At 40.4% G+C, this 11,860-nt stretch overlaps 1 protein-coding gene across 1 annotated transcript in view; it reads right to left on the bottom strand.

The window, feature by feature from the left end:
- DCHS2 (dachsous cadherin-related 2) overlaps positions 1 to 11,509 on the bottom strand; it is a gene marked incomplete at its 5' end in the record, with an annotated part of 75,556 nt that extends 64,047 nt beyond the window's left edge. The window contains 2 exon segments of the mRNA XM_035894856.1: positions 7,333 to 7,560; positions 11,479 to 11,509. Of these exon segments, the coding sequence (XP_035750749.1) occupies positions 7,333 to 7,560; positions 11,479 to 11,509 (259 nt within the window).
- Between the last annotated feature and the right edge of the window lie 351 nt (positions 11,510 to 11,860).

Raw genomic sequence — 11,860 nt, 5'->3', positions numbered from 1 at the left:
CAAAAAAAAAAAAAAAGGTTAGCCTGCCTTTGTCAGGAGATACTTTTTAGCTTAATAAGTAGAAATGGTGCTAGTTTGAATAGCTGTATTTCTTCATCTTGATGCTGTAAAATATTTAAGAATCCATCAAGATTTCCACAACAGCCTCCAACATTTTTGTCAATGAATTGTGCTGTCAAATTTTTGTTCCAGACTAAACTGTGATATACAGGATCTCTGACATGAAGACATATTTTCTTGGGGTTTTTTGTGCTAAAGCCAAAAGATATGTCACCTTGAAATTGCAACGCTGTCAAAATGGAGAGACACTGCCAATTATTTCAAAAGCCTTAACTTCTTCAGAATCTTTGTCTGTGAATGTTGAGCTCTTACCTCTACATTTCAGTGGCTTCAGTGTAAAAGACAAAGAAAATTGGCTAAACATTGTGGCTCACCAAAAAGCAAGAGATGAAGAACAATGTATTTTTCTATGCAGAAAGGTAGTAAGAGAGTGACTAAGGTTTCAGCATTATTAGAAGTTCTTCAGAGTCTAAATAAATACTAACCTACATAACTGGCAGAGTTTACATTTTTAATGAATGACTGTTCCGGTACCTGTTTAAAGATGAGCAGTAACATAAAAGGTGGTAATGCCATACTCTACATTGACAGGCAATTTCATAATCTTCTGCAAGTGATGTAAATTGAAAGAGTTCAGAATGCACTATAAATTTGCCCAAAAATGTATCACTGCGCTTCAGCATTGGTATCTTCTTTCCATGATAAAACTTCCACTTACAATCTTACCACACCAAATCGGGAATTATGCCTGTTCATTTTTTGATCTTTTTTTAAAAGGAAACTCACCTTCATGAAAGAAAAAATACTATTTAGGTGAATCTCTTACTTGCTTGTCCCTCAGTATGTCCAAGCTCCTATTCTGAGCAACAGAACTTGAAAGTCATTACATACAATTACATACAAAATAAGTGGTTTTGAAGAAACCCAGGCATAGTATTGGAGTCAATACTGCGTCAGCTTTAGCCAAGTGTTCTGTGATAGCAAGGCTGGTTTAAGCACAATATGTAAAGCTAACACTCAGTCTTTCATCTCTCTTTTTTACATTTTTTACATATGTGCACTTTAATTGCCTATGAAAACATTCTCAAAGCATTTAAGTTGAATTTTGAAAGACCGCTTCCTAACAAGAAGTGGTAACACCCATCTGTGTAAGGAAGCACATAATCCTAAGTAAACTCAGTAAGTGATAATCTTGAGCATACAGTACAGATGTGATCACAGTCCCCTATGTAACTGTACCTTCATATTTAGCAGATGCACTTGTATATGCAATTAGATCAGACTTAGGATCTACTTTAATGCACTGTACTTAAAATTCTTAGGTTTTTATTTTAGTCTCTACAAGTGCATCTGATTTTGAAGTAGTTTTCAGCATACCAAAAAAGCTGATCTTTTAAAAAAATCTGGAAAAAGGATAAAAAGCCTTGAGACTCACAAAGATAGAAATCTAGAAAAGATGGCAATTAAAAGTCTTATTATCTTAATACTAATCAACTGGCGACAAAAAGAAGCATCCTTGTTTTTTTTACGGGAAATCCCGAGTCTTCAGTTTTTCAGCTGCCACATAATCATTGCAAAAGGTGTAGTACACCGTTGGCAGGCTGTTTCACTCAAGTGAATCTGCCTGCATTGCAGGTCTGCAGACCACCTCCCTGCTGTCAAAAGCACTTTCATACTGTGCTACCCAAGACAACCTCCATCACAGCAGATACCCTGTACATCCTCGCAGCACTCACAAGACCTTCAGAGCCCTCTCTCTGAGTACTGGGCATGCCCTGTAGCCTGCACATACAAAAGCAGCTCTGTGCCACTGTGCTACTGAGAAAAAAGGACAGCACAGTTGCTACCCTGGACTTCAGGAGAGCAAACTTTAAGCTATTCAGAGAGCTATTTGGCAGAGCACCCTGGGAATCTGTTTTTGAGGGCTTAGCAGTCCACAAGTGCTAGTCAGTCTTTAAGAACCATGTTTTAGAAGCATGGGAGCAGGTAATTCCACTGTATCATAAGTCAAGCAAGCGGGGCATGAGACCAGTTTCGCTGAACAGGGAACTTCTTGTGAAGTTCAAGAGGAAAAAGAAAGTGTATGATCTCTGGAAGTGAGGTCAGGAAGATTACAGAGCTGTGGTTTGTATATGCAGGGAGAAGACAAGAAAGCTCAATTAGAGTTGAAACTGGCCAGTGTTGTTTCAGATAAGAAGGGCCTTTTTGAGTATGTTAATAGCAAGAGGAGGTCTAAAGAAAAGATTTGACCTATACTTGTTGAAGATGGTCATCTGACTAACAGGGATGAAGAAAAAGCATACTCATTCAATGTGGTTTTTGCCTCAGTCTTTATGCTGATCTCTTCTCCCTGTGATACAGCGATAGGACACGTGGGAATGGTTCAAAGATGCGCCAGAGGAATGACTGAACCTGAGGAAGCATTTCTTTACCAAGAGGGTGAACCAACACTGGAACAGGTTTCCTAGAGAGGTTGTCAATGCCCCAAGCCTGTCAGTATTTAAGAGGCATTTGGATAATACGCTTAACAACACACCTTAACTTGGTCAGCCCTGAATTGGTCAGGCAATTGGACTGGATGATCATTGTAGGTCCCTTCCAACTGAAATAGTCTAGTCTCCTCTGATCTACCACTACAGTGAGGATGGCTTCCTTGGACCATCCTTAGGATGAAAGACATATGCCCTCAAGTGTCTTCAACCCTGACAATGTCTAAAAGCTATGACTGTAGTCCAAATGAAAAGGAAGCTCAAACAAAAAGCTCCAGCCTTCCCTTCTCACTCACGTTGTGCCCAAGGAACAAATTAAAAAAAAGCTGTGAAACATGGACACATTTAGAAGGTACTTGAAGCACTACATGCTAGTGAGTCCTGGGATATGCTGAAACCAGAGCCTAACAGGGACGGATTGGGGGAAAACAGGAAAAATGACAAAAAAGCACTGGGGCACAGATTTTCAAACAAACCCACCAAAAGGCCTCCCACCACCATTCAATGGCAGCCTTCAAATAATCATTAAGGGCAGTCCTATCACAGCGCTCAAGAACCTCATTTGGAGAAAACAAAACCAAGGCAGTCCACTCTGCAAAGGGAAAGACAAAGAAATGCCACAAGCCCAAATTGCTGGACTCTCAATAGGGTATATAGATGTGGTGTGGCACTCCTTACAGTGGTGGAGGAAAAGGAGTTGTAGAACACCCTGCTTCTGCTCTGCAGTTTTCAAAATTTCTTGCCACACTGACAAAGAGAGATGGTATGCACACTGTTACCTATAGAGTTGTTTGTTGCTGGAATTGGTCTATGCCTGGTAGCACCTCTCACAAGTGTAGGTCATCCGGTCTTCCCCAGCTTTTGAGGAAAACTGTGCAGGCCAGCTCCTCCCAGAGTCAAGGTCAGACACTCCTGAACGCCCCTCGTTGTGCAGCAACCCCAAGATTGTGCAACTCAAGATTTTGGCTTTGAAAGCCAGACAACTGTCATTTGTAAGCAGATAGTACAGATGCCACTAGACAATTTAAATTAGCATTATTCCAATTAAATTTCTCTGGATTGTGACAGGTTTTCTTTAACAGCTGCAGGCATTACTGTTTATTTAGTTGAAAGAGAGGTGATGGGCATCGTAAAAAATACAAATGCATAAGAAAAAAAGATTGAATTATGCATGATATACAGTAATAAAATTTGCCACTGTACAGCAGCAAAACTGTATGCTGTTAGAAAAGTTTCCTGTATGAAAATCAATTCATGTTAAGACTCTTTAAGGCAGACATACACAAAACAAGCATAAAGAAAGCATAAATTTACATATATAGTAGTTTGGAGACCCCCAAGCAAACAGGGAAAAACACACAGAGTGTCTGTTTCAGTCACATTGTGAAAGCAAACAAAAAAAAAAGCAAAACAGAAGAATTACAAAACATCAGACTCAATTTGCACATATTCAAAATCAGAAAAGTAGTCCTTTTGTCTCCTATACTGCTTTTGAGAACAGGCAAATACTTTTATTAGAATTCCTGTTATTCCACATTTTCCTCTTTGCAAGACGTGATTTCACAGCATGCCTCACCTAAATCTCTCTCAAGTGTTTGTGGAGGCTCCCCAAGCAACATACCTCCATCTGATTTTCTCTTTTTTTTTTCCAGAGAGAGGAAATTTACAATTTTAATATCATTATAAGAAATTTTCAGCTGACTGTAAATTCAAAGACACCCCAAATGCCTACTGGAACTGTCTGTGATCTGTCACGAGTGCAGAAACACACCTATTGTGACTAAGGGTGCGGTTTGAAAAGGGGGTGTCCCAGGCAGAGCTGGCATGTGAATCACAGGAGGGTCACCCTCACTATCGGAGCAGCTCTGTCTGCCACAGTCCAGGCAGACAGAGACCCAAGGGGTGGGCTGGAAACAGATGCTGAGGGATTCAGCGCAAACACCTTTCTATAAACCTAGCCACATTATTTCTTTTCATATAAAAGCATTTCAAGGAGTACAACCAAATATCTATGTGAAGTAAGTGACTTTGGGACCAAAATCAGCGCTGCCAGCTGCAAAAGCTAACGTTATGATCAGTCTTGTCCCCGCTTAATCAGTGAGAACGCTCTCACAGGATGTTTACTTAACACCAGTTTAACAGAATCTGGTTTTCACTTGCTTCTCATGCAGTTTCAGTTCTCCCATTACGCTTTCTACACAGTGCATAAAAGACATGACCAACAAGCTCCAAAACCATGTAATGGAGTAGGCATGAACAGGTGGAGGAAGCTGAGAGTTTTGCTGTAAGACAAGACAAGAACCACCTGGAAAAGGCTTCCTTTTTCCTCCTTGCTAATTAACTTTGTTATTCTGTTTCCTTTTCATCTCTCTCCCTCCCCTTTGCCAAGGGTGATCCTTCACTCTTCCTCTTTCTTTTCTGCACACATTTCTCCCCCGATCGCAGCCTCCACTTTGAACACCACACCTAACATCTTTTATCCATCAAGCCCAGCAGCAGAATGCCAGGTGGTAAAATATCGTACTACAATTCTGCTCTAAAGGTGGAGAGTGGCTCAACGTAAGTTCAGGTATACTGAAGATTTTGAAAAGCTAATATTGAATTTACGTGCTTTAGTATTTAGCTGTCAGATGAGCTAATTTTTAGAAGAAAAATCAATGGGATCTACAAAGTGCTGAGTTCCAGTAAGATCAAGTCCTTCCTGTCGCAGACAAGGCAATCAAAAATTGAACACTCCTCCCCATTACCGAACTTCTGAAAACACAAGGTCAATAAATGACAGACCGATTTAAAAATGAAATAACTTATAGATTCAATGCAGTGGCTGTTTTCCTTTAACTTTTGACATAAGATTTATCACTAGAGCAGTAATTTAACCAAAAAACGCATCAAGCTTTTTTCATGTAAACCCATTTTCCTTCACATTTTCAAAATAATCTTCTGGATGAGACTGGTTATCTGAGAAACTTATCAGCATTTCACTGCTATCATCCTGCTCTCATTTAGCCTTAATAAAACTAATCTTGATATTCCAGATACGTTTATGTGTTCTTTACATTTATACAGCTTCAAACCATGTATACGAGAGAAAAAAATGAAGTGATAAACTATAGCAGAATACATAATTTTCTGCTGTTATACATTATAATACTGACTGCTTCATTCTTCAAGGCTTGGAAATCTGTACTCGGGTACATCCTACAAAGTTTTGCCTAGACAGGAATTTTGAAGATAGAAATCACAAATCAGAGAAATTCCACAATGGACACAAACTTACTTCTGCTGGAAAGACTACCTACACTATCCTAACTGAAAGACTTATATTCTTAAGTTATTAGACATTCAAATAAGATAGTCAGGAAACAAACATACAAAGAAACAAACAAATACATTCTTATATAAATTGTTTCTCCTCAAAAGAAATCTATGGGGAAGAAAAGGCACTCTGCTAGAGGCACTATTAATACAAGAGGAGAATGCTTCTGTAGCCTCTGAAATAAACACTGAATAGCAATAGCTAAAGAAAAAAGCAGCTGAATTGCTTAACTATTACATATATACCCAAATTCAACAGCATAAAAATATACCCTCAACTACTACATTCTCAAAATGCAGTAATTAATACCAAGCATCAACTGCAGCTATTTAAGTTCATCTACTCATGAATATGGAAATCATAGTTTACCAAGTTTCTTCAGTGTATTGTAAAAAAAAAAAAAGCACAGATCTTTTTAATGAAAAATACAGTATTTCTAGCACAATTGTATTTTTAAAAATTTATATTAGATACACTTAGGACAACATCTTAAATGAAAAGTTAATATTCAAGATATGAAATACTGTATAGCCTGAAATAATTTAATTTCAATGTTTTTCAGCTCCAACTGTGCTCCAAAATGTGACCTGAATAACAATTTTTGAAGTGTACTTACATTAATTTTAACATTTGAAGCCAACCAGTAACCTTTTTCTTCAGCCTTTTCACAGTTCATTACTAAAGCTGAAGAAAGCCAAGAAGAGTCGGGGCTGGTCTCTTTCTGTGACTCTCATTGCAAATCGCCTTTGGATACTTTAGTAACAAAATGAACCCAGAAACTATTTCCTTCCAGTCTGTTTCAGGAATCGTGCTACCAAAATTTTCTGTTACATGCCACCAGGTAGACAAAGTGTTGGCACCCTGACATCTCAATATTTTTCTACCACAACAAGCATCTCCTCAACCTCCTGGCCAAAGAGAGATCTGAACTATTTCAGGCATGTGCAACTACCCTGCCTGCCCTGTACCATGAATACCCACTTGAAGCACCAGATCTTGAAAAGTGGGAAAACTTTCAGACGTGCCGCTGCAGGGAGGCTGTACCCAGCCACAGCAGCAGCGACGGCATCAGCTACCTAGAAAGGACAAGGCCAGTAGCCACACAGCTGTAGCACGAAGTTACTGGTTTATTACTGCTGCAGTCATCTTTAAAGCAGGGAGTGGAGGTAACCTGGAGTCCACTGGGTCCAAAAGGAAGAGGAAAATGAGCAGGGACTAACATATCCTAGAAGTGGTTTTCAACAACTTGTTTAGGAGTTATTGGGGAGTTCACAACCAATTTTATTAATTTGGGTCAAAATTTATGGTTCATGATGTATTACTTTCTGCCCTCTGTAGGGGTAAGAAATTTTATTCAAATTCATGCAATTTTTACATAGTCATTACATTCTCATTTAAAAGCATACAGCACATCCAAGTTTGCAAATGCATTCACAAATCTGGCAGTATGGAAAGGCAAAAACTCACCCCATCCGTAGCTTTTACTAAGAGATCATAAGTGGTTGGATCTCCTTCTCTGTCAATGTCTTGAGACACACAGATCTGACCAGTACGTGGGTCAATCTGGAAGGCTTTGGATTTTTCATAGTAATGAAACCCATCATAAAGAAAATACTCAATTTCACCAAACTGGTCAGCATCCGCATCTGTTGCCTTGACCTGCAGGAACAGAGATAAAAAATGAAGCCAGCAAAACTATTACTCATTCATTCAAAAAATCACAGATACTTTGTTTTAAAGTTCCCTGTTTGTGTTGTAAAAGTAAATACTCATCCACACAATAAATACAAAACACACTCTGCTACCTAAGCTGTCTGTCTACAGTTTGTAAAATGACGACTCAGCTACTGGCAGTGTAATTATTGCAACAAGCATACAAGATTGATTAGACCTGCCTGTAGCATTACTTGTTTATCTGTCAGCAATTATCTCAATCAGGTGGACTTCCCGAGACTGGAAAAGCCATACACATTAATCCATGTTAGTAGGCCGTACCTTAAGCTACTTCCCCTTCATGTTATTTTTACCAGTGGAGGTAGGTCTGATGAAAACCACATTGCACGTAGATGAGAAGTGCTGCAGGCCATTCTGACCCAAGGTATTTTCTAAAAGGCTCCCCAGAGCTTAATTCAGTGTTTCATGTGAAAGAGGGCTTGGTGGCATGGTGATCCATACGAGTTAAGGACTGGAGGGGATTTTAATCTCCAGTCCTCTCTCCAAGGAGCCAGAGAGCTTTACCAACACAACTAAACGTGACCGTCGCACGCATGCACAGAACAGAGTAAGAAAAGCGCAGACTGCAGTAAGTCCCTGTGAGAGACTTAATTACCTTGTCAGTGTAGCCTTGCATGTAGCTGTAACCGCTGAATGACAAGCGAACCTAACATCTTTTCAGCTATATTAAGTACATCTAAAAAGCGGGGTGAATTCTGCTCTAAATCCCGAACAAATGTTGCCAGTAACTACTTTGAAGAAAGACTTCCTTCAGAGGGAGATTGCTCTGCAACCACATGGCATCAAATGGGAGAAGATAGTGCATGTGTATATATATATACACACACACACAGAGTCCTGCTGACAAGGAAAATGGGCAGCAGGAGAAAACCTAAATGGGTGACAGTTAGGGGCTGTAGCAGTGCAATGGGTGGGGGAGCAGGCACAAAGTGGCTATTTCCAAGCAGAAACACATCAGCTCCTCCCCTTCTTTCCAGCTATGCTCAGTCTTTTCTTATGCTACCAATGGATCAGACTAGCCCAGTATGCTGGATGTACACAAGATGCTTTCAGAAGCTTGTGAAAACCTGAGGTGACTTTCAACATGCCGCATTACTTTCCTTCTGCTGGGTTTTAAAGGACTCACAAAGGTTTACGCAAACCATAGGGAGTCAACGCAGCTGAGCGTGTGATTAAGGCACAGTCTAGAAAGCATAAAACCCCCAAAATTTAAAACCATCAGGTGACTTTAAATTTTAATACAGAACATACATGAAAGGTTTTTTTTCTAACACTGATTTTTCTTTTTCAACACATGGGTGGAGACAGAAATCAACACACCCCTTAAAATACTTTAATAAATAGGATTTGACAATACCATATACATATGCCCTGAGTGAGGACAGGCTGAGGGAACTGGCTTTAGCCTGGAGAAGAGATGGTTTCAGGGGGATTTAATAGGAGCCCCCTGGTGCCCAAGAGGAGCTTACTGGAAAGACAGCACCAGGCTCTGTCCTCAGGTGCAGGGCAGGAGACAGGGAAACAGTGGTCACAAGCTGAAGCTGGAGAGGTACTGGCTGGACCTAAGGCAGTATTTTCGCTATGAAGATGATTCAGCACTGGAAGAAGCTTCCTGCCCAGAGGGGCTGGGGTCTCCATCCTTAAGTTTGGAGACCCAACTGGACACAGCCTGAGCAATAGGGGCTGTACCAGAGATCTCCCGCCGCCCCCTCCATCCCCAGCAGGGCCAAGGAATAAACACTGCCCGGCTGTGTTAGCACCGTGACACAACTGTGCTGCTTCACCAGCTGCCAAAAGTCAAGTCATCAGGATACTAGAGTGTGAAACTCTTGCTCTTTGGACAAGAGGTGTATTGGTTAAATAGGTATTTGATAAACATAACAACTTTCTACATTGCACCTTCAATTTTATAGCTCTCTGATAACAAAACATTTTGTGCTGAGTATGGCTCTTCTCTGGCATGTTCCATTGCAAAAGTTTTGACTTAAATTTACAAAGAACTCAGAAGAAAATAATTTACAAAAATAAGTATACATTAAAAGAGCCAGTATTTTTAGGTCTGTAATTTGTCATTATTGGGGATACTTAAAGGATTTCTCCTCCTCAGCTCGTTTCATTTTCTACTTATTCTTCAAAGAAGATCAATCCTGTGTTTTTTCCCTCAGCCTACCTGTGCAAGTACAATGCCTAAAGACCTTAACGGAACTTGGGAAACCTTATTATCACAAAGGCTGAGAAGTAAAACTGGCAGGAGTTCACAGAGACCTGTGCCAGCCACCTCCTGCACCTGACCCAGGTTGGTAAGGCGAGACCCACAGCCATCAGCCACAGCCAGGGCAAAGGCAGGGGTCTGCACATGACTGCCCGTACAGACAAACATCTGGCACGGTTTTAGGCATGGTTTCAAATAAAAACCAAGCAGGACTGGCCAGGGACTATTCCGAGCAATAAGTTTGGATGAGGTCATCCTGTTTTGGGGATGTAAGTTAATTTAGCTGCATGGACACAAGCTACGCCAGGTCATTTGGCCTTAAGGCCCCAGAACAGCCCTTGGCTGCTTCTCCTACTAGTACAAACATGGCCTTAAAGACCAGGCAGTGCCTTCCTTGTACTCTCACTTCTTTGCCCACAGAGGAATTGTTTTGGCATTAAGATTCTGAACTAGGACTGAATTAAAACCAAATGAACGAAAACACGGCTTGGGAAGGCTGAAAAGCATAGAAGCAGGGAAAGGGAAACTATGTAAAAAGTGCCAAGGCAAATTATAAAGCTAAAACTCACTCTAGACCAGTTACTTCCATCACAATTTTAAAGTGACAGACAGCCCAAAAGATACACGTTATTTTAATTAGCTGGGGTTTTTTTCTTTGTTGCGTTTTTCTTGCTTGTTTGTTTGTTTTTAAGCACTCTGTGGACTTCACTTCTGCATGGGATGCTTGAGATTTGCTGTATTTCAGAAGAATTATTGCTGGGACAGCAATTGCACCACATATTCCAATACATCCCTTTTTGTCCAAATGGTTTCTCAGAGCACTGAAGGCCACTACAGCAGTTTCTGGTGCTGCAAATAGAAAGCTCCTCCAGGGGAGCCCTGTGGGTCGCAGAGCCCTTCGCACCCTTGCAGTTTGCATCTCACAGCTGCGGCACGGGGTGCAACATGGGGCCACTCCTGACCCCAGGCCAGCCACTCGTTCTGGGTAAGTTAAAGGCAAAACTCATACTCCAGTGGAACGAAGAACTGATCCTAGAAGTGCTTTACAGCTGTACATAAGTCAAGCCTACAACACACATATTTCAACAGCCTTGTACTTTGTTATTCCTATCATAAAAAATAATAGAACATAAGCCTAGCGTACTCTCGGTACTCTGCCGCCTGGTGCTATGGAACAGTAATTCACTTGGCCCTTATAAGTATTTCAATTTATTTCTTGTGCCTGAAATCTGATGCAGGTGACAATACCAAAAGGTCGTCTCCCTGTGCCTGCACACAATTACAAGTGTAAATGCTAACATTTATGTCTGCAATTGAGCATGGGTGATTAATTATGGGTGTGAAATTCGAGGGTATGGTTCGAAGTTTAGCCCATTATGTTCAGTGACTTATTTTCTATCTTGTAAATCAAGCAGTGCTCAGACTTTGAACAGTACATGCAAAGGAATAATGAACTATGAATTTAAATAAAAATGCTTCAGTTCAAAGCAATAAAAATTTGAAGTTCTAATTGTGATCAACTTCAGTTACTTTAATCATCTTTCAGGCAACAGTACTAAGTGGCATCAATTTTTTCATTTATAAAAATACTGTCTTTCTCCCTGTTAAAATCCTTTGCATCCATTCAATTTCCACCCACTTAACAGTCCTTTCTTTTAATCACTCACCATGGAACTTTTGATCTGAAGAGGGAAGAACCTGGAATTAAAAGTGAATGAAAAAATTTACTGTAGCAGACAGAGCTGAGGCTGAATGGCACAACACCTGAGGTCGGGGAGCAATTAACTATTATTGATGCAAGCTGATTTAGAAGGTGGAACCCAGTGAAAAACATGCTAACAAATTCAAGTTTTCAGACACAGGTGAAGGGAACAAGTTACCACAGATTTTAGAAATGAAAGCACATGGTAGTCACGGTCCAAAACTCATTGGGTTACAATAGCATACTGCGCTAGTACCAAAACTCATTGGGTTACAATAGCATACTGCGCTAGTACCAGTCCTACAGAGTACTACAGCAGTTAAGCGCTGGAGAGCTGTGAATTACAG

This window comes from Egretta garzetta, unplaced genomic scaffold (genome assembly GCF_000687185.1).
Source record: "Egretta garzetta isolate BGI_Z169 unplaced genomic scaffold, ASM68718v1 scaffold810, whole genome shotgun sequence".
NCBI classification, from domain to species: Eukaryota; Metazoa; Chordata; class Aves; order Pelecaniformes; family Ardeidae; genus Egretta; species Egretta garzetta.
The sequence above is the reverse complement of the archived record's forward strand: the minus strand, read 5'-3'. Positions and strand labels throughout refer to the sequence as shown.